A 21,251-nucleotide genomic window follows, 5' to 3' on the forward strand; every position below is an offset into this window, starting at 1 on the left:
CAGATAGATTATATCTATATGGCGCTGATTTTAGCTATCTCTTAGTGGAGGAAAACAATTGTTACATACATCACTTACGCGACTCTGGGATTTGTAGTCTTTCTAGTTGCGTATTTTTCATAGTCTTATATTTCAACAGTTTTACGACAAACTGTGACTTTTTTGTTAAGATTGACAAACATCATATGTGTAATTCATGGCACAATTCAAACGGGATCGAAAGATAAGTTTTCTCTCTCTATTGACTTCAATACATTATTTTTCCGAAATAGAGAGGCGAAGTCCCTCCCCTTCCGGTTGAGTTCCACAGGACCTTATTTCGGAAAAGTTTTGCATTGAAGTCAATAGAGAGAGAAAGATTATCTTTCGATCCCGTTTGAATTGTGTCACACGAATTACACATATGATGTTTGTCAATTTAAAAGATAATTTTACAAGTCAACATTTTTTAAATTTGTCCTAAAACTGTGAAACACTTTTTTTTGTGTGAAACCGCTCAATGAACTACATTTCCCGTCTCGCACCATACACCAAGACGGCCGTCACGTTGACATATTTCACTCCTTTCTTTCAGAATGAGACAAAAAGTATTAAAAGAGGTGAAAATCACTACAAGTCTGGGCATGTTGAGAGCTGTACATACACAAACGGGCAGTTAGTCGGTTCCGTAAGAGCCAGCATGCGGGACCGGGATTCTGGGATTTGTAGTCTTTCTAGCTGCGTATTTTTCATAGTCTTATATTTCAACAGTTTTACGACAAACTGTGACTTTTTTTGACATGGAAATTATTATTTAAGATTGACAAACATCATATGTGTAATTCGTGGCACAATTCAAACGGCATCGAAAGATAATCTTTCTCTCTCCATTGACTTCAATACAAATGTTTCCGAAATAAGGTCCCATGAGTCCCACCGGAAGGGGAGGGACTTCACCTCTCTATTAGGTCGGTTATGGCTAGAAAGGATCCGTCTAGTGTAAATATGACGTCACGTTCTCGTTGTAACTCTCGTTGTAATCGGAGCGGCTCGGAAACACATCTTCAGCAGTAACATGATGCAACATACACATTAATGCAGCAGCAATATTAATAGGGAAACATCAGACTTAATAGTAAAACACTGCAAGGGAACATTTTATTGCACCAGGAGCTATCTTGGGACTTTTACTGCGACAACGTTGACTTGCCTTTGAATAAAAAATAAACCATAGTGTTGGTGATCTACAGTGTTGTCATTCTTCTTTGAACACCAACAAGACCGCTAACACCCTATTTCAATAATCACACTCCCTGCCATTGACATAATTAATAGATAGTTTAGCTTCTCACCATTATTTGCTGTGGCCAACTGATGTTAACGATCGTAACTGAAAGGCTGCCTGCCAAACGTAAACATTCAGCCACGTGACATTCAGCCAAATTCTCGCGAGAGTTTTACACAAGACGGATCCTTTCTAGCCATAACCTAGTAGGCTTGTTTGAGACGCGTTGCGGCTCGCCTCGAAAGTAGACGAGAATTTCCGATCGCAGCCGGGGGAGGTCTCAAAAAAAACTTTTGGGGCGGATTGCAAACAACTTTAAGGTGCATACCGCCACCTCCGGAGTCGGCTTGACTCGGTTTGCATTTATAAAGAATGCACACATGTGTTTAATTGTTAATGTCAGATATGTACTAAGTAAATACATTTGTTCCTGCTCAAGATTAGATTCAACTCTATTGTTATTGCACAGATTACAGGTACTGAGACAACGAAATGCAGTTTAGCTTCTAACCAGGAGTGCAACAAGCAGTAAAGTGAAAAGTAATGTACACAGAATAAAAGATAGAATGAAGTGAATGATGAATAAACAGTGAGGGGTATGAATACACTAGATATACACAGCAGCCTGTGAGCAGTATGAACAGTGTGTATGAATATGCTAAGATATATAAAGTATAAAAACGGTAAGCAGTGCAAGTATAGTATAACATATATAGATATTCATTTCATGATGATAAACATAGTGGAACAATGATGAAAAATGTAAACGGAAGTGGCGACGTAAAACTGACACCAAACAACAACTTTGCCGAGCCAATTGGAGAGTTTCATCAGCAGCACGGGGTAAAAACCATCAAGCATTTCGCCTCCGCAGCCCGTGGAGAGTAACTGCGCCGCCTCGCTCTCAAGGCTGCGGGCGTCTTTGTCCCGCGAGATTTCAACGTCTCATGTGAGCGAGCCTCCAGAGCAAGTGGGACAAAATGACTAACCATCATGCAACGCACGAGCAAGACGTTGATCGAAACTGCGCAGGTCTGCGCAGGACTCGCTTGTCTCAAACAAGAGAGGCGAAGTCCCTCCCCTTCCGGGAGCCTCCATGGGACCCCGGAAGCGGAAAATTATACATTGAATTCAATGGAGAGAGAAAACGTATCTTTTGATCCCGTTTGAATTGTGCCACGAATGACACATATGATGTTTGTCAGTTTAAAAGAACATTTTGCAAGTGAAAAAAATTAAAATGTGTCGTAAAACTGTGAAGTAACACATTTTTGTTGTGTTAAGCCGCTCAGTGAACTACATGTCTCTGGTCCCGCACAATACGCGTCACCAACACAAAGATGGCCGTCACGTTGGCACATTTCACCTCATTCTTTCAGAATGAGAATAAAAGTATAAAACGAGGTGAACATTTACAAGGTTTCGGTGAATAATATGAGTGCAATGTTTAAGGTTAATGTCAGTCAATAAGGAGGAGAAAGAAAAAGAAGATGATGAACCACAGACCCGGCATATAATGACTGCAGTGTGCAGGGCTGTGTTAATTTATGTTACTTTTATCAATTGCATTAGTTGACTGAGAAAACCATCAAGAAAAAAAGTTTAGCGATGTTACGAGTCGACTAGCATAATATGAACCACGGCTGTGATTGACAACCTGGACAGCCAGTCAGAAGCTAGAATGCCAACCTAGAGAGCCAATCAGAACCTAGAACGGGTGTGATGTATACGGGTGTGTATGCTGTGGATAACATTGGTGTTCACAAGAACAAGGTACACTCCCGTGTTTTGTTTTAGTTGCTCTTCAGATTGAAGCGGCCAGTTTTATATCGACTATATGTGTGATCTCCTTTTTACATCTCGTTGTGTCATTTGAGTTTATTTGCTGTGTGTAGATTCAAGGATTTTGGTTATCTTGTCAATTTGTTTGGTTATCTAGGCACAGCTGTGTGTGACTCCCTCTGGTACACTGGTATGTGTTTTCCTAATGTAGAGAGCATTGATTAATTCATAAACTAAACACTGAGTCTAGATCCTGACCAAATCCTTTTTTGTTGATCAAATGTTTTTCAAAAATGTAATTCACATTTAAAAAAATACAATGTACAATCACAACCAATACAACACAAATTACAAAAAATTCAGAAAAAACAAACAATAACAACAATCAGACAAGAGGACAAAACTATGGAAAAATAAACCCTCCCACCCCCAGATCTGGACCATCCTTGTATTGCTCATTCAATCTATTATAGCATGTTAACAAACATGGTACTTACTTTATTTGTACAGATCTACATGGGAGAGGATGGCGCGATGCGGAGCGCTGTCTGTGGTTGTGCACGGGGGATGTACAAATGCAGCCACGCTGCAGCATTGGCAATATTTGCCATGTGGCAGATCAGCTCCACAGAAGTTGAGTGCCAGTGGAGGAAGCCTGGCACTTCAAAAGTAGTCCAGCCGGTGTCTCAACTCTACCAACAGCAAGAGGAGACATACAACCCACTGGCCAGAGACATCGCCACTGAGGAAGTAGACTGGTTCAGGTCTGCACTGAGGGGCGCAGCGTGGCATGGCATGGCTTTTGTCACCTGAGCCAGAGCTGCAGCCTCAACATCAGGCCATTTTCAACGTGCCGGAGCTGGTGAAGGAGCATGGGGGTCGGGGGCTTGAGGCAATTCTTGCCTCAATGCGACTGAGCAGAGACCAGCAAGCTGCCATCCAGACAGCCACCGTAGGACAGCAGACTCAGAGGCAGTTACACAGGCAGGGCAGGTTGATAGCCAGCCATTTTGGTGCTGTGCTGAGGTCGGGACTTTCATCCACTCCATGCGCGTCCCTCATGAAGAGGGTGCTTGGGGGGTACAATTTAGACGGAGTCATGGCTGTCAACTGGGGAGTTGTAAACAAGGTGTGTTTGGCCTTTTAAGTGTGACACATATGTAGTGATAAATGCTTCACCTGACCACTGTTCCTAAATAAAAAAAGTTTTCTGCATCGTCAGTCATTTTTTCCAAATAAATACCAATATTTCACAAATTCTTCATGTCAACTTAAGAGCACAGCTGTATGTTGAGTGTCAGCTTTGCTTGGTTCATCTTACTGGGGGGCAGCTACATGGATGTCGGTGCAGTCCACAATCATTTTGCAGTTGAAGGCAGAATGAATGTATTATTGACTCAGAATGAAGCACAACTTCATGTCATACAATACATTGACTTTATTTGTAACTGTGTAAAAAAATAAAGCATTTATTAGCAAGCAGGACCTGCAGGAACAGAGAACGGTCATGGATGGAGCTGGGAAGAGAGAAGAATAAAGAAAACAGATCAACTTTATTAACGGATATTAAAAATTCAACTTCAAAACAAGTTGCCGTTCCTACAGTTTTTTCTAGTATGTAAAGATGATTTCACATGACCTATGCAAAATATCACACTCAATACATGTGTCTCTCTGGGGGGTGCATTGTGCCTTTGATGTATATAAATAATATACCATAACCAAATACTATTACGTACAGTGGAAATCAGGTTGCCAGAGCAGGTCAGTCCAGTGTGCATGTTCCTCAGGGTCTCAGCAGTTACAGGTGAGGTAAAGAAAATAAAAGAGAAAAAGGTCAGTAACAACACTTTAAAGTAACAACACTGAATAATTATCTCTTTTAATAATTTTCTCTCAGTAATCACTCAACTACTGTCTTTCCAAAAAACAGATTGACTCACCCTCACTGTCATCACAATGACACATGTCCAGAAGAATGTCATGCAAAGCTCCCTGCCTGCCTACCTTCCTTCGAATCTCCCTGAACTGCTTCCTTAGCACCCGGTAGAGGGCGCAGTAGGCTACTCTTCAAATGTTTCACGAAATACTTACCATGATGACTACTCTTACTGTTTAACATTTTGGTGTAGGCTACTTCATGTAATAAAATAATAACTTCATGGTAAGGCTACTAAAAATGACAAGGCTAAGTAATGTAATGCTAACTAACGTGCTCGCTACTCGTCGCTACTAGCTAGGTAGCTAACTTGACTATGTTCCATGCGCAACATGTATATTACCTATGATATTACCTGATATGTCTGATCCAGCGACTCCTGGTCCTTTCATTAGACGGGAAGCGATAGAACGAGCAAGTGGTATGATCACTTTTGTGATTACAACATGGTACAAAGCACACAGGCATCTTGTAAAAGTGAATTTATTGGAGCAATCTCTTATATTTATTGGAGGGAATAAATCAGTTATGAAATCTTCTTCTTCGCTTTAATTACGAGTCGCAACCACTTGGAGCATTATCGCCTGTGACATCACATGCGCGACCCAGAATGGGATTTGGGATTTGTAGTCTTTGTAGTCGCGTATTTTTCATAGCCTTATATTTCAACAGTTTTACGACAAAATTTGACTTTTTTGACATGGAAATGATTGTTTAAGATTGACAAACATCATATGTGTAGTTCGTGGCACAATTCAAACGGGATCAAAAGATACGTTTTCTCTCTCCATTGAATTCAATGTATAATTTTTCGCTTCCGGGGTCCCATGGACCGGAAGTAGATGGGCGTGACTTCGCCTCTCTCAGAGGCGAAGTCCCTCCCCTTCCGGGAGCCTCCATGGGACCCCGGAAGCGGAAAATTATACATTGAAGTCAATGGAGAGAGAAAAGTTATCTTTTGATCCCGTTTGAATTGTGCCACAAATGACACATATGATGTTTGTCAATCTTAAACAATCATTTCCATGCAAAAAAAGTCACAGTTTGTCGTAAAAATGCTGAAATATAAGACTATGAATAATACGCAACTAGAAAGACTACAAATCCCAAATGCATTCTGGGTCGCGTAAGTGATGTCATAGGCGATAATGCTCCAAGACTGGTTGTGACTCGCAAAGCAAAGAGGAAGAAGAAGACTGATTTATTCCCTCCAATAAATATAAGAGATTGCTCCAATAAATTCACTTTTACAAGATGCCTGTGTGCTTTGTACGAGGTTGTAATCACAAAAGAGATCATACCACTTGCTCGTTCTATCGCTTCCCGTCTGATGAAAGGACCAGGAGTCGTCGGACCAAACATATCAGGTAATATACATGTTTTGCATGGAACATAGTCAAGTTAGCTACCTAGCTAGTAGCGAGCATGTTAGTTAGCATTATATTACATTACTTAGCCTTGTCATTTGTATTAGCCTTAACATGAAGTAAACCAAAATGTTAAACAGTAAGAGTAGTCATGATGGTAAGTATTTTGTGAAACATTTGAAGAGTAGCCTATCGCCCCCTCCACCAGGTGCTAAGGGGGCGGGAGGTAGGCTAACGCCACATTAGTATCAGCGATCTTTTCTACTTAATGCTATCTGCACAAATGGTTAACATTGACCATTAAAAGATCAGGCAGTTCAGGGAGAGTCGAAGGAAGGAAGGCAGGCAGCTTTGCATGACATTCTTCTGGACGTGTTTCATTGTGATGATAGTGAGAGTGAGTCAATCTGTTTGTTGGAAAGACAGTAGTTGAGTGATTACTGAGAGAAAATTATTAAAAGAGATAATTATTCAGTGTTGTTACTTTAAAGTGTTGTTACTGACCTTTTTCTCTTTTATTTTCTTTACCTCACCTGTAACTGCTGAGACCCTGAGGAACATGCACACTGGTCTGACCTGCTCTGGCAACCTGATTTCCACTGTACGTAATAGTATTTGGTTATGGTATATTATTTATATACATCATAGGCACAATATACCCCTCAGAGACACACATGTATTGAGTGGGATATTTTGCATTGGTCATGTGAAATCATCTTTACATACTAGAAAACTGTAGGAGCGGCAACTTGTTTTGAAATTGAATTTTTAATATCCGATAATAAAGTTGATCTTTTTTCTTTATTCTCTCTTCCCAGCTCCATCCATCACCATCCTCTGTTCCTGCAGGTCCTGCTTGCTAATCAATATTCATATTTTTTTACACAATTACAAATAAAGTCAATGTATTGTATGACATGAAGTTGTGCTTCATTCTGAGTCAATAATAAATTCATTCTGCCTTCAGCTGCAAAATTATTGTGGACTGCACCGACATCCATGTAGCTGCCCCCCAGTAAGATGAACCAAGCAAAGTTGACACTCAACATACAGCTGTGCTCTTAAGTTTACATGAAGAATTTGTGAAATATTGGTAATAACAGGTTTAAATGATTATTAGTAATGAATTATATAATTGTCTCATTGTAGACGAGCAGACAGGGAGCAGATGAGAAAAGCCGAATATGCAGCTGCCATTTTCCACATGGAAAAGAGAAAGGGCCAAGTGTATTTGAGTGGACAAAAGAGAAATCCCAAATACGAAAAATAAAATTATACAATTTACAGATATGTATACAAATAAATATATATCCTATATACACCATAATGTATAATGATGGTGTATGATGTAGAAGGAAGTGTGGTAGATAACAAGTAAATATAGAGTTACATACAGATCCATGTTACAGCAAAAGATGGAATAACTAAGAAGCACGCAGTATAATAATAATTACACGCAACAATTAAATAACTGCTCAGCATCTCCACCACAGTCCCAATCTGCTGTGTCCTGTTTTCCTCCCCTCTGCATAACACCCCATCACACATACGAAACACAACGCAGAGTCCGAGGGTGTTAAGAGTATGTTTATTTAAATGTCCTCCTCTCTACTGGCCAACACAGGGAGCATATGCTGGGTGTAGAATTGTTCCAGGAGGAGGAGATTTCCATGCCATGCAGGGTCTTTGGGGATGGGGATGATGATCCCCTCCTTCGTGGTCCACAGTAGCAGAGACTCCGGTCTGTGATGTGCAGCTGTTATATAATATACAATACATTTTTGAAAAACATTTGATCAAAAAATAAGGATTTGGTCAGGATCTAGAGTCAGTGTGTAGTTTATTAATTAATCAATGCTCTCTACATTAGGAAAACACATACCAGTGTACCAGAGGGAGTCACACACAGCTGTGCCTAGATAACCAAACAAATTGACAACAGGGATGCAAACTCATCAGGTATGAAAAAGGTGACAAGGATCCGAGCCCCCTGACCCCACAGAATATCGGCTTTAAAATGAGGAATAACAGAGGATTTTAGCAGTCAGAACAACTAAAGCAGCAGTGTTAATATTAACAGAAACGCCATAAAGTCACATCTAATAGAAATATATAAAAAGCATTTATTTTAATTGTGTAGCAGTCAGTTTATAATTTTGGCAGCACTGTTGAGCATTTTGAAAATGTATTTTCATGCCTCTGTGCAAGGCTTAGTCTTTCTATCTTTATAGCCACTGGTGTAAAGTAACTAAGTTCATAAACTCAACAAGTACTATACTTGGGCACAATTTTGAGATACTTGTACTTTACTTAAGTATTTCAATGTTTTGCTACTTTGTACTTCTACTCCACTACAGTTCAGAGGTAAATGGTGTACTTTTACTCCACTACATGTATGTAATACCTTTAGTTACTTTACAGATGTGGATGAATGATGTGAAATATAATCAAGTGTTAAATCAGACTTTAGTTCCACCTGGAGTAAATCCACAAGCTACCCTGCCTGCAGTATACAAAGTCATTCAAACTAGCTGCACCTTTACCAGCTTTGATAACACTTTAATGATCAGTCATGATAAAACATATCATATTATTCTGAAATGGACCAATCTGCAAAATGACTACTTTTACTGTCGCTACTTTCACTATATTTTGATAATAATACTTTTCTACTTTTACTTGAGGAACATTTGGAATGCAGGACTTTTACTGTAACAGAGTATTCCTACACTCTGGTACTTCTACTTTTACTCAAGTACAAGAACTGAGTACTTCTACTTTGAATCAATTACAAGATATATACTTATACCACCTCTGTTTATAGCCTATGAAAAAAACGATTAGAAAACGAAGGCTAAAGCTAACGTTAGCAGATAGTGACAATGTATGCTAGTTGGCTAGCTCAACGATAATATTGCGACGGGAAAAAAAAACTTTTCAGTGCACATCACGCTCTGCCGCTCCGACAGGGAGCTCTACTGTGAACACCTGAACGGCCCGTTCTAACAGCTGTTCACCAGCGGTCCAGTCTGTGCCACAGTGACTCCGGACGCACAGTTAATATTAACGAACGCACCGTAGGTAATGTAGCTGCTGAAGCTAGACCATCATCGCCGAGCAGCAGAGGCTTATTATACATCATGAGCAGAGCCGACAGGCAGGAAGACTCGAGCACACAGCTCGCGCTTCATTATAATATATAAAAAAAAGCTCGCGGCCGCACATTAATCCGGGTCCCAGACCCCCTCCCATACCCCAAAAATATTTTTATTGCAGATCTACAGGAATCACAAAAACGACCTATTTTGGATTGAAAACGGAGAATTTCGCCGAAAGGTGACAAGTTTGCATCCCTGGACAAGATAACCAAAATCCTTGAATCTACACACAGCAAATAAACTCAAATGACACAACGAGATGTAAAAAGGAGATCACACATATAGTCGATATAGAACTGGCCGCTTCAATCTGAAGAGCAACTAAAACAAAACACGGGAGTGTATCTTGTTCTTGTGAACACTAATGTTATCCACAGCATACACAGACACCACAAAGTTCTTAAGGAGAAAACTAGTTGCTAAAACAAAACACGTTAGTGTACCTTGTTAGCTAGCTGACATTAACCTTAAACATTGCACTCATATTACTCACTGAAACCTTGTAAAGCCGGTCCCGCATGCTGGCTCTTACAGAACCGCTCCCTTTCGTGTATGTACAGCTCTCAACATGCCCAGACTTGTAGTGATTTTTACCTCGTTTTATACTTTTTCGCCTCATTCTGAAAGAAACAGGTGAAATTTACTAACGTGACAGCCATCTTTGTGATGGTGACGCGTATTGTGCGAGACCAGAGACCTGTAGTTCACTGAGCGGTTTCACACAAAAAAAATTGTAACTTCACAGTTTTACGACACATTTTTATTTTTTTGACTTGCAAAATGTTCTTTTAATTTGACAAACATCATATGTGTCATTCGTGGCACAATTCAAACGGGATCGAAAGATGACTTTTCTCTCTCCATTGACGTCAATGTATAATTTTCCGCTTCCGGGTTCCCATGGGTCGGAAGTAGATGGGCGGGACTTCGCCTCTCTAGAACTGCAGGAACATGCAACTCGTCCAACATGGCAACCAGGTGGGGAATCTGTAGCACTGGGAGGATCAGTCATGACTTTACTGTGGCCCTGAAGACCCCTCCTCATGAAGACCACCAGGTACCAGCAGAAGCGCACACACATTTAAATATTTATTTTGCAACACGTCTCGACTACAGTCTATCCCAAGGGTTCCCAAACTTTTCAGCCCGCGACCCCCAAAATAACCAGTGTTGGGTGTAACGCGTTACAAAAGTAACGGAGTTACAGTAATATATATATTTTAGCTGTAACGAAGTAATGTAACGCATTACTAATGAAATATGGGTAATATATTACCCGTTACAATGCTCAGTAACGCAGTTACAACACATTTTAACCCGAAATTAAATGGTGTTTTGTTTTTTAAGAATGTACTAACATAGCGAGACATTCCGACACCGGACAAATTGTGCGGGTAGATTAGTAAACCTGGTGTTTACCCTAAGGCTTCGCGTTGAGATCTTCGGGGAAGTTGAACGTTATGCAACCATTCAAAAAAGAGAACGTAGCGAAAAATACAAACAACAAATTGTGTCAGGTGCGCGTGACCTGCTCCGCTGCGCGTGCATCATTTCCAAAGGGCTTCCACAGCAGTGACACACATCTGATCTGTGGATAATCATTTATACGAAAATGGTTAAAGCAACCATCACTAAACCCCAGCAACACTGCATCTACTGCAGACAGTAGCAACAGGTCAGATGCGGACATCACGTTACCCTCCGTTGTGGACACTAGCTTACTCCCGCCTGACTCGCCGGCCCCGGAGCAGCAGTCTTCGTCGCCCGAAACTACGCCGCCCCTCTGCTATCTAAACAACTACCCGCCTGTACAGTGGGGTAAGGCGGTCATTTTGCAGCTTGTGGTATAAAAATAGAGAATGGCTAGAATATTCATGTGAAAATAGTACCATATTCTGACATGCCTGTAGAAATGTTGGGTTAAAAATAATGCATACAATAGCACAGATGCCTTCACCACGAATGGCTACAAAAATATCTCATATCCCAAGCTTATTAGCTATCAACGAGCTGATGTTGCAGCTGAAATGTTCTCCAGGTCACAAAGTCAACCTCACATGATGATGTGATACCAGTTTTCAAGCACAGTAAATATTCTCTTCCCAGCGTATATGATGGGACCAAGGTGATGATGTAGTAGGCTACATGGTTTTAATAATACTTTTGCCTTTCAATGTTTGCCATTTCAAACCATGAGCATGGTTTAAATAATATTTGCCTTGATTTACAATATGTTAACCTTCATTATAGTCCTTGACAGCGGTCTGTACTGCTGTATTAACAACGTGTCACATGTTAAGAATTTACAATCAGAATCGAGTATTCAACTAAGCCCTGTAATACAAGTTGTTAGTAGCCTTAAGGGCCTACACAGTTGTTATGCTATACCACATTGCCCTTCACTGGATGCATAATGAGCTGCACTAAACTACATTTTAGCATTTAAAATACCTAGCTATTCTTTTGCGGTTATTTTGGTGAAAGTAACTAAAGTAGTGTAACTCATTACATTTCAGAGACAGTAATATTGTAATGTAACTTATTACTTTCAAAAGAGAGTAATAAGTAATATGTCATATATTACATTTTGGAAGTAACTTGCCCAACACTGAAAATAACAGTGCCAGAGACTTGCGACCCCCCACTATCACGTGGTGACTGGAAGAAGAAAAAAACGTTGCACAGGACGCACGCACTAATAGGCGTATCCAAACACGCGCATAACGACAACACACAAGAACAGAACAGCCTGACAACCATGAATGATATGATTTTACATATAGCAATTTAATATAAGATAACAGCAGAACTCGTGAGTCAAAGTAATCTCCATGTGAATTAGGAGTGAACATTGTTGCGGTGCAACTGCAAACTTTAAAAGACATAAACTGTAGTAGCCTAAACATATGAACATTGTTGCGGTGCAAACTGTAAAAATACATAAAGGTAATAAACATATGAACATTGTTGCTGTGCAAACTTTAAAGACATAAAAGGTAATAATAACTAATAAACATATGAACATTGTTGCGGTGCATATTTACATTTGGGGAATACGCTATGTTTCAGCGTTAATCTCACCTAATGAGACGGGTGGGCAATATGCATGGAGCACAGCAAATCCATCCTGGGCTTAATTTTGGAGACGGCCACTCGGAGATCATCCTCCACGTTTAGACGAGATCTGTATTTGTTTTTTATGTATGTCAGTGCCGAGAAAGTATTTTCGCACAGGTATGTGGAGCCAAACGGCATCAGAACGTCCATCGCGGCCTTGGAAAGCTGTGGGTATTCCCTCTCGACTGAAATACAGAACTCAGCGTCTTCGCATTAAAAGCTGTCTTTAATGTGCGGTCACTTGACAGTTCAGTCAGTGCGTCGTCCATGTCGGATGACAGATGACTTGCGGTCGTTAAGGTAAATGGTGATCTTATCCAGTCATATTTTTCCGGAGCTGCTTCCTCTGGGAAATACTTGTTAAAGTGTTCCAGGAGGGCTTGCAGGTGGGTAGTGATAGACTTCTTCACAGAGTTAACACTAAGATCATTTTCCTCTATGAATTCCTCCAGCTCAGGAAACATGTCATTCCTGCCAATTTCAACTCGCGCAGTCCAGCGATCCACTTTCCTCTTGAATGCGCAGATTTTTATAATTCAAGGACATGATGCTTGTGTTCTCACCTTGCAATGACAGGTTAAGTCCGTTTATTCTGTCAAATATGCAAGACAAGTATGCCAGCCTTGTTAACCAGTTAGGGTCTGTCAGGTGGTCAGCGAGCTGGGACCCATGCTCCGTGAGAAATAAGCGCACCTCGCCCCGCAGTTCATACAGGCGGCTGAGAACATTTCCCCTTGAAAGCCACCTGACTTCTGTGTGGAACAGCAGGCCCTGATGCTCCGATCCCAGTTCGTTGCAGAGATACAGCCTGGTATTGAGTGGACGGGATTTTATGTAGTTAACCATTTTTATCGCCGTCTCAAGAACACTTTTAAGCTCTGGGTCAAGCGTTTTACTCGCTAGAGCTTCTCTGTGGATAATACAGTGCGTTAAGATAACGTGGGGCGCCACTTGTAAGACTCTTGCTTTTAGTCCTCTCTTTTTCCCCAGCATTGCTCTAGCACCATCTGTACACACACCGATGCACTCATCCCAAAACAGTCCCTCTTCTTTTATTTTGTTGTCAAGTTTTGTGAAAATGTCCTCGCCTGTGCACTTTAGCTCCAGCGGGGTGCAAAACAGCATGTGCTCATCAAGTTTTACATCAAAACTGTATCTGGCGAAAACAAGCAGTTAGGCAGAGTTTGACATATCTGTGGATTCGTCTAACTGTAAAGCATATTTCCCTTTCTTCACTCTGTCAATCAGCTGACACTTGATATCCTGGGCCATGTCCGTGATGCGCCGGGATATGGTCCCGTCAGACAGCGGCACTGCTTCCAGCTCCTGTGCCTGTTTATCCCCATGCATTGCCCAGATACTCATAGCGATAGCAGCAGGTTTAATTAGGGTTTCCCCGATTGTGTGTGGCTTTTTTGCCTGTGCAATTAAATATGCCACCTCATATGATGCCTTTTGAGCCTTGGTAGGGATTGTTGCTTGGTTAGTTATAACTTTCTTTTGGCCTTGCAATTCTCTACTTTCGGCGGAAAAAATCTGCTGGTTTAGTAGCAAGAGAGGGGTGCTTCGTGTTTAAATGTCTGAGGATTTGTACGGGCTTTAAGCTCTCATGTGCAAGAACCTCAGTGCACACTACACATTGGGGATGTTGTGCTTCATTGATAATGAGGCATGTGAATCCGTACTGGATGTATTCCTCTCGATACTTGCGACACTTGGATGAAGGCTGGTCTGACTGCTTATGGTCCAAAGGTCACTGCCTTACGGTTGTCGTCGTCTTCTCCTCCTCCTCCTCCTCCTCCTCCTCCTCCTCCTCCTCCTCCTCCTCCTCCTCCTCCTCCTCCTCCTCTTCCCGCGCAAGAAGTCGACGGCCTTTGTGATGGCGGCTCTCCGCTCTCCTCCGCTGCCTTGTCAGTTGGCCTGTCTGCCTTCTCACTAGTTGGTATTAACCAACGTTTCATTTTGAAAAATGTATTGTTTGACGTCTCTGATATTTACTGTGGTGCTGTAAAGTGACCTTTGAGCTGCAAATGATACTGTTGTAAATCTGTCAGAATCAAAATTCCTTTATTTGTCCCGCTCACCTATTAAACAGGCTTACATAATACAAAAATATCTATGCACACGTTATTATTATTAATAATAATACAAATAATAATAATTAAAAAATATATTTTGATTTTTTTTTTTTTTAAACACCTCAGGGGTCACATCAAGAGGATTCTGAAATCATCTTGCGACCCCCCGTCGGGGTCTCGCAACCCCCACTTTGGGAACCCCTGGTCTATCCCAGCGAGGCTTTTCGCTCCGTGCAGTGTGTATGTCCGCAGACAGTTCCCACACATTTCTTACAGTCCATGGTTAAAGTAAAGTACTAATCCAGTGTTGATGATGTGCAACATGCAGCTTTAAAGGGTTTATAGACATTTCAAACGACAGTCTGCAGCATTTTTTAACACTTTGGCACGCTTTGTTTTTTTACTGTAAAGTAAACACTAAATGGTCACCTACATTTTATTTTGACTCTATAACCGAGTAATTACGGTACCCAACAACGAAAACATAACAAATATTAAATAGCTGCGTACCACTTAAAAACAACATTTTGCTAGAAAGACTATATTTATTGAATCTTTAAATTGACTATACATGGGTTACTATTGTAAAGTATAGCTGCCTCCCAACACTGATAAATGCACAGTTTTAGCAAGAGAAACATGAAGTTATTGAGTTTACACAGAAAATTGAATATGGAAATTATATTTTCACATTTCCAGTAGTCAGTGTTATTATTTTTCTGCAAGCACATTTTTATTTCAGGGGGCTTTTCATTAAGGTGGAACAGGATTACCTTGTTGTGGTGAATAATATTATAAACTGGATTTACAGGTTGTGGCTGTGGCAGCTTGTAAATTAGAGGATGCACAGCAGTTTGCCACAAAGCACAGCATATCCCGAGTTTACGGAAGCTATGAGGAGCTGGCCAGAGATCCAGACATAGGTTAGTTTCTTTCAGACCTTGGTCACATCAGATTGTTTGATGGCACTTTTACTACTCTTGTATTCAGTTTGAACCCCAACTGTCATGATTTCATGTGGTTATATACTGTAATATATATTTCGACATTGAAAAACATGACAGCATGATCTCTGGTTTGTGTCTTTTTGTGAATGCAGATGTTGTGTACATTGGAGTTTACAACCCCTACCGTCTGATGCTCTTCACAAATGCCAAGAAGAGCGTGCTGTGTGAGAGGGAGGTGAAGGACATCCTGTCCTCTGCCAAGAGGAATGATGTCTTTCTCATGGAGGTAAGGATGGAGTCAGTCCAAACAAATAAATGGAGGTTGGCTTCTGATGAGTTAATTAAAAGACCCTTCTTTAATACGATTATAATATTTAGGTAACCGAAAAATATCCACTCTTTTTGACTTAACCTAGCTGTCCTACATTTTATTTCTCCACAGATGTACTGTCCATTCTGTGGGTCCAGCGTGACAGCTCCCCATGGCGTTTGTGGTGTCTGTGGCAGAGACATCACGTTTCTAAAGGATATGGCTGGCAAAGTCTCTGAGGAGATGCCCACCACTAGTGCACAGCCTAGCACCAGTGCAGGTAAATAGGTTTTATTACAGAAAAATAAGTATTTATAGAAAACTTGGTTTAAAAGTTTGAATTCTGTTATTATACAAATACATCTCTAAACTATGTGGCTTACCTACTGTTGAATGTGCTCTAAGATGTTCCACTGAAGGGATTGAGGATGAGACTCCTATTGAACATAATGATGAGTATTTAATGTTTTATTCCTGTGTTTTTTTGTAGCAGGAAGCTCAGCTGTAGTGTCCTTATCTAGGGAAAAGAAACAGAAAATAGTGAAGGTATGCAACGTTTTCTATTATGAATACATCTGTAATTCACATCTTGTCACCACACTCTCATATAATGTCCGAAGACTTTAGCTTATTCATTTTCAAAATGTTTTTATTCATTTGCATGTTATTGTCTTTTGCAGATTTCTGTTGGAGTAATGAAGATGATAGATGGCTTCCTTAGACCTGTGAGAGGGAGGTTACTCCGCCTTAATGTTGAACCTCAATGGTCATGTCAAGAACTGTTGGCTGCTGCCATAAAAAATCAGAAAGCTTTTAAACAGGTCGTGGAAGATGGTGCCCATGTTTTGTTGTACCCTGATGCGAGGGAGATTACAAATATCCCCGGAACGGACATCCCTTTCACAGTGGAGATGTACAAAAAGACCAGTGGAAAGCCCTACCAACGGATTAAGTTGTACATCAGTACTGATGTAGACTTTGAAAACAGTTGTAAGTGCTTCTGACATATATTCCCCCTTGTTTAAAGCACTTAACTGTATAATAATTCAAATGTAAACATAACAGTTGGTCTGTCTATATTTATTAACACAATTAATTCAACCCATCATTCCTTTCTCTTCGAGGTTGAACTTAAATTTCACAAAAATGTTGTTTCGATTTAATCCTTTCTGATTGATGTCAATGCAATAATTCACGATTCAAACCAACATTTGATGATAGGTACAGACGGAGGGAAACAATTATTTTTATAATATTGATCATAACACTTTTAATTTCTTAGGTTTCACTGAAACAAGTTCAAGTGAAGAGGACGGTGGTCCGTGCAAATGTGCCGTTCCAAATGTTCCGATAGAGAGCACTCCAAGAATGGACGACAGTTTGCCAGGGTAAAATAAAACTTTGTCAATATATTATTTTGTGCCACAAGAAGCACTATGTTTTAACAGTAGTTTGAATATATTTTGTGTTTACCTTTACCAGACCTCTCAGGCACCCTACACCAGCGTCTGATATCAATCTTGATATTTAAAAAAACAAAGCGTAATACTACTTTTTCTTCACAGAAAAACAAACAGGACTCCTCCTCAGAGACATCCTGATGTTCTTAACAGGATTAAACACCCTGCCACCGTCTCAAATTCAGCCGAGACCCCAATTGATTTTTCAGCGGACATCTCGCTTTCCGATCGGCAGAACCTGCTCAAACACAATTGAAATACCGATGTCAAGCACCTACGAACAGTTTGAAAGCAACATGGACTTTGGAATCCAAAATTCGCCTGGTTTTGGACTTTATTGAAAGCTGGGCTTACAATTGACAAATTAGCCATGTTCTTCATGTTTATATGGTTCGCAACACAGGACTCCCAGGTCAAGGGTTGCATTAGACCACTCGTTTTTTGAAATTGTTCCTGGAAGTGGTCGTCTCCACATGGACTGTTGGTCGAGTTCAGAACAAACTGGCCCAAGTCGTCTTGTGGGACTGGGAACACACGGTCAGTTCCACCGTACCTGGATGTGAAATATGCACACAAACAGTTTATTATTCACATGTACAAAATTGTTCTTAAAATGTTTTTTTTTTGTTAAACTTGTTTGAAAATTAAAAAAGTTTTTTGTAGCAGGAAGCTCAGCTGTAGTGTCCTTATCTAGGGAAAAGAAACTGAAAATAGTGAAGGTATGCAACGTTTTCTATTATGGATACAGCTGTAATTCACATCTGGTCACCACACTCTCATATAATGTCCGAAGACTTTAGCTTATTCATTAAAACATTTTTTTATTCATTCGCATGTTATTGTCTTTTTGCAGATTTCTGTTGGAGTAATGAGGATGATGGATGGCTTCCTTAGACCTGTGAGAGGGAGGTTACTTCCCCTTGATATTGAACCTCAATGGTCATGTCAAGAACTGTTGGCTGCTGCCATAAAAAAGCAGAAAGCTTTTAACCAGATCGTGGAAGATGGTGCCCATGTTTTGTTATACCCTGATGCGAGGGAGATTACAAATATCCCCGGAACGGACATCCCTTTCACTGTGGAGATGTACAAAAGACCAGTGGAAAGCCCTACCGACGAATTGCGTTGTACATCTGTACTGTTGAAGACTTGGAAAACAGTTGTGTTGCGTACTGCGCCCGGCAAATTCAGGTCCTCAAGGACCCTGAGGTCATGAGCCAGCGGGTGGAATACAAGGATACCATGAAAGAACTCTACAAACTGGGACTCAAGCCTGCTTTGCTCTTCCCCGCTCAGCTTCGCCTCACACTCCCCGGTGGAGGCAGAAAGTGGATCAGCTCTGTGGAGGAAGCAAAGAAGTACATCGCCACCCTCCAGAAGTCATCGGAACCGCAAAAGTGACCCTGTGCCTGTGCCCGGGAGATGAGAGGAAGCCATCTCTGCCGTCAGTGTTGTCTCTCTTGAACTTTCAAATAAATGTGGATTAATGCCAGCGGTTTGTTTACTTGCTTAACCTGCATGTTTACCCGGAGCCGTGTTTAAGTACGTTTGTTCCTTATTCATGCTGGGATGCATTCTTTCATTCTATTATGGACTTGAAAAGCACTCTTAATATACGCACCTCTCAATGTGTCAGTGTAGAAACCTGGCAGTCTGGATTTACTATATATGCTACCTGTCTTTCTTTTTTTAGTACCCAATGACATGACATTGGCGACTTACGTTATCGGTAGCCTCGTTCCAGAGTTTCTACTACCTTTTGATGATTGAAGCCGAAAAAAGTTCCCTTCTGTAGGGCGTTTAAAAAAAAATGTGTTTACGACGCTGGAGCAATACGTGTGTTAGTTAGGATAGGAAGAGTTGTTAAAAATGTGTTCTGAAGAGCTTGCTGTTAATTTTATTAGCAGCTGTCTGGGTGGGGGGGAGGGGGTGCCATTTTCTGAGCTGGAATGTAAAGGGGCTAAATCATCCCGTCAAAAGAAAAAAGGTATTTTCACACCTCAAACAATTTAAAACCGATATTGCTTTTCTGCAAGAAACTCATATTCTTAATTCGGATAATGACCTCCTTCTATCAGGCTGGAAAGGGCAGCAGTTCCACTCCTCGTTTCAAGCCAAAGCGAGAGGGGTTTCAATTCTTATTGATCAACATATTTATTTTGAATCACATAACGTGATCGGTGACAAATTTGGTCGATTTGTGATTGTTACAGTTAATATTTAATACATGTGTTGTATTAATAAATGTGTATGCTCCAAACGCTGATGATGTAGCTTTTTTCGAACGGTTCTCACAACTACCAGACCTCAACACATACTCTCTTACTTGGGGCCAATTTCAACTGCTGGCTTGACCCTGTTTTAGATCGATCATCTACCAATATCTATAGGATAAACAAATCTGCCAATTTATCAAAGCTTTTTTCTCTGATTATAGAGTTTGTGATGCATGGCGTACTTTACACCCAAATTATAGGGAATACTCTTTATTTTCACATGTAGATTACTTTTTTATTGATAAACAACTTCTCCCATTGGTTAAATCTTCTGCATATCAGAGCATTGTAAATTCAGATCATGCTCCCATTTTGCTGGCCCTGTCTCTCCCTAGTATCCCGCAAAGGAATCAATAGACAATGGTGGTTCAATTCAACCTTACTTTCGGATGAACATTTTGTACATTTCATGGAGAAAGATAGCATTTTTTGTCTCTACTAACTTAACGCCTGGAATGTCCACCCTTACCGTGTGGGATGCTTTTTAAGCTTACCTGAGGGGGCATATAATATCCAACCCGGTATCACGGCACGATTTACTATGCTGGGAGACGTGAAGATGTCACGATTTCGTCCCTTCAAACGTGACAGTTACACGGTATTGTTAACATGACCCAACCAGCGATATGGTGCTGGGCCCGAGATATACCCGGAAATGCCAAGCAAATGCTACCCTGACGGTCGGTTGCTATTGTCAATATTAATATAATTTATATGATTTATTTTTTAATAGTCACACTCGATTACGCCGATTTTCTTGTTACCCCAACTGGTCGACACCTCTTTTAGCAGAAACAAAGGCTACATTAATGTATTAAATTGATGTTAAAACATTTTTTAAAAGTAACATAAGACTTTATTCCGTGTTCTTGCTAACCTATCTACCAATTGGATCCAATATGAAAGTCAGCCGAATTAGTATTGTGTGTGATAGCACACTCGGAATAAAGTATTATTTTATTTAAAAAAAAATAATTCGGATTTCACTTCGCATAAACACCATTTCCCAACGTGCATTGCGGCTAAACCATCGAATCACCGAGCTTAGGATCTTGCCTACGTCTGTTTCCGGTATTGTTAATGACGGATGTATTTTTTTATACACACATTCCTTCACTCTATAGACAGATAGAACGAGTGATGGAAATGGAAGCCGGAGGAAAATAAGTTGATATAAGTGTTTATGTGACACAAAATGTGAAGAGGGACAAAGTAATTACAGGATAGTAGTGTGCATTAGACATGCTCAAGAACAAATAATACAGACTGGCACTGAAAACAGCACAATGGCCGCCATCCAGTGTGCTCTAAGATCAAGACACACTGACAATTTAGCAGGGGCTGCCAGTCACACATGTATGGCTCCTCAACAGCAAATCAAAGAATTGAAAGCTGGTGGTCGTACTTCAGAAAACTAATTGTATTTGTTTTACATCCTTGACAGTGAACATAGTATATCCATGAAAAGTAATGTAATTTCAGTGTATTAGTTCCTATCTCCTAAAATAATTGTTTTACAACTAAACTCTGCAACATCTATGTGGTTGCTAATT

At 40.5% G+C, this 21,251-nt stretch overlaps 1 protein-coding gene and 1 long non-coding RNA gene across 5 annotated transcripts in view; both read left to right on the forward strand.

Annotated features, from left to right (window-relative positions):
* The window catches only part of LOC307029928 (uncharacterized protein), a 42,731-nt gene extending 22,239 nt beyond the window's left edge, over positions 1 to 20,492 (forward strand). The window contains exons 4-12 of one of the 4 annotated variants that reach the window (XM_079666090.1): positions 15,517 to 15,628; positions 15,805 to 15,938; positions 16,095 to 16,242; positions 16,453 to 16,508; positions 16,643 to 16,952; positions 17,245 to 17,350; positions 17,528 to 17,959; positions 18,089 to 18,141; positions 18,276 to 20,488. In XM_079666090.1, the coding sequence (XP_079522216.1) occupies positions 15,517 to 15,628; positions 15,805 to 15,938; positions 16,095 to 16,242; positions 16,453 to 16,508; positions 16,643 to 16,952; positions 17,245 to 17,350; positions 17,528 to 17,678 (1,017 nt within the window). In that variant the 3' untranslated portion in view covers positions 17,679 to 17,959; positions 18,089 to 18,141; positions 18,276 to 20,488. Of the gene's footprint in view, positions 1 to 15,516; positions 15,629 to 15,804; positions 15,939 to 16,094; positions 16,243 to 16,452; positions 16,509 to 16,642; positions 16,953 to 17,244; positions 17,351 to 17,527; positions 17,960 to 18,088 lie in introns of those variants that run through there. The other 3 variants (XM_079666091.1, XM_079666089.1, XM_079666092.1) reach the window with 3 other exon arrangements.
* On the forward strand, positions 5,992 to 7,270 carry LOC307030806. Its single transcript, XR_013805788.1, has 2 exons — positions 5,992 to 6,953; positions 7,171 to 7,270. It is a non-coding gene; the product is annotated as an uncharacterized lncRNA (long non-coding RNA).
* Positions 20,493 to 21,251: the final 759 nt, after the last annotated feature.

The sequence above is a fragment of the Notothenia rossii genome (assembly GCF_949606895.1).
Source record: "Notothenia rossii genome assembly, chromosome: 2".
Classification (NCBI taxonomy): domain Eukaryota; kingdom Metazoa; phylum Chordata; class Actinopteri; order Perciformes; family Nototheniidae; genus Notothenia; species Notothenia rossii.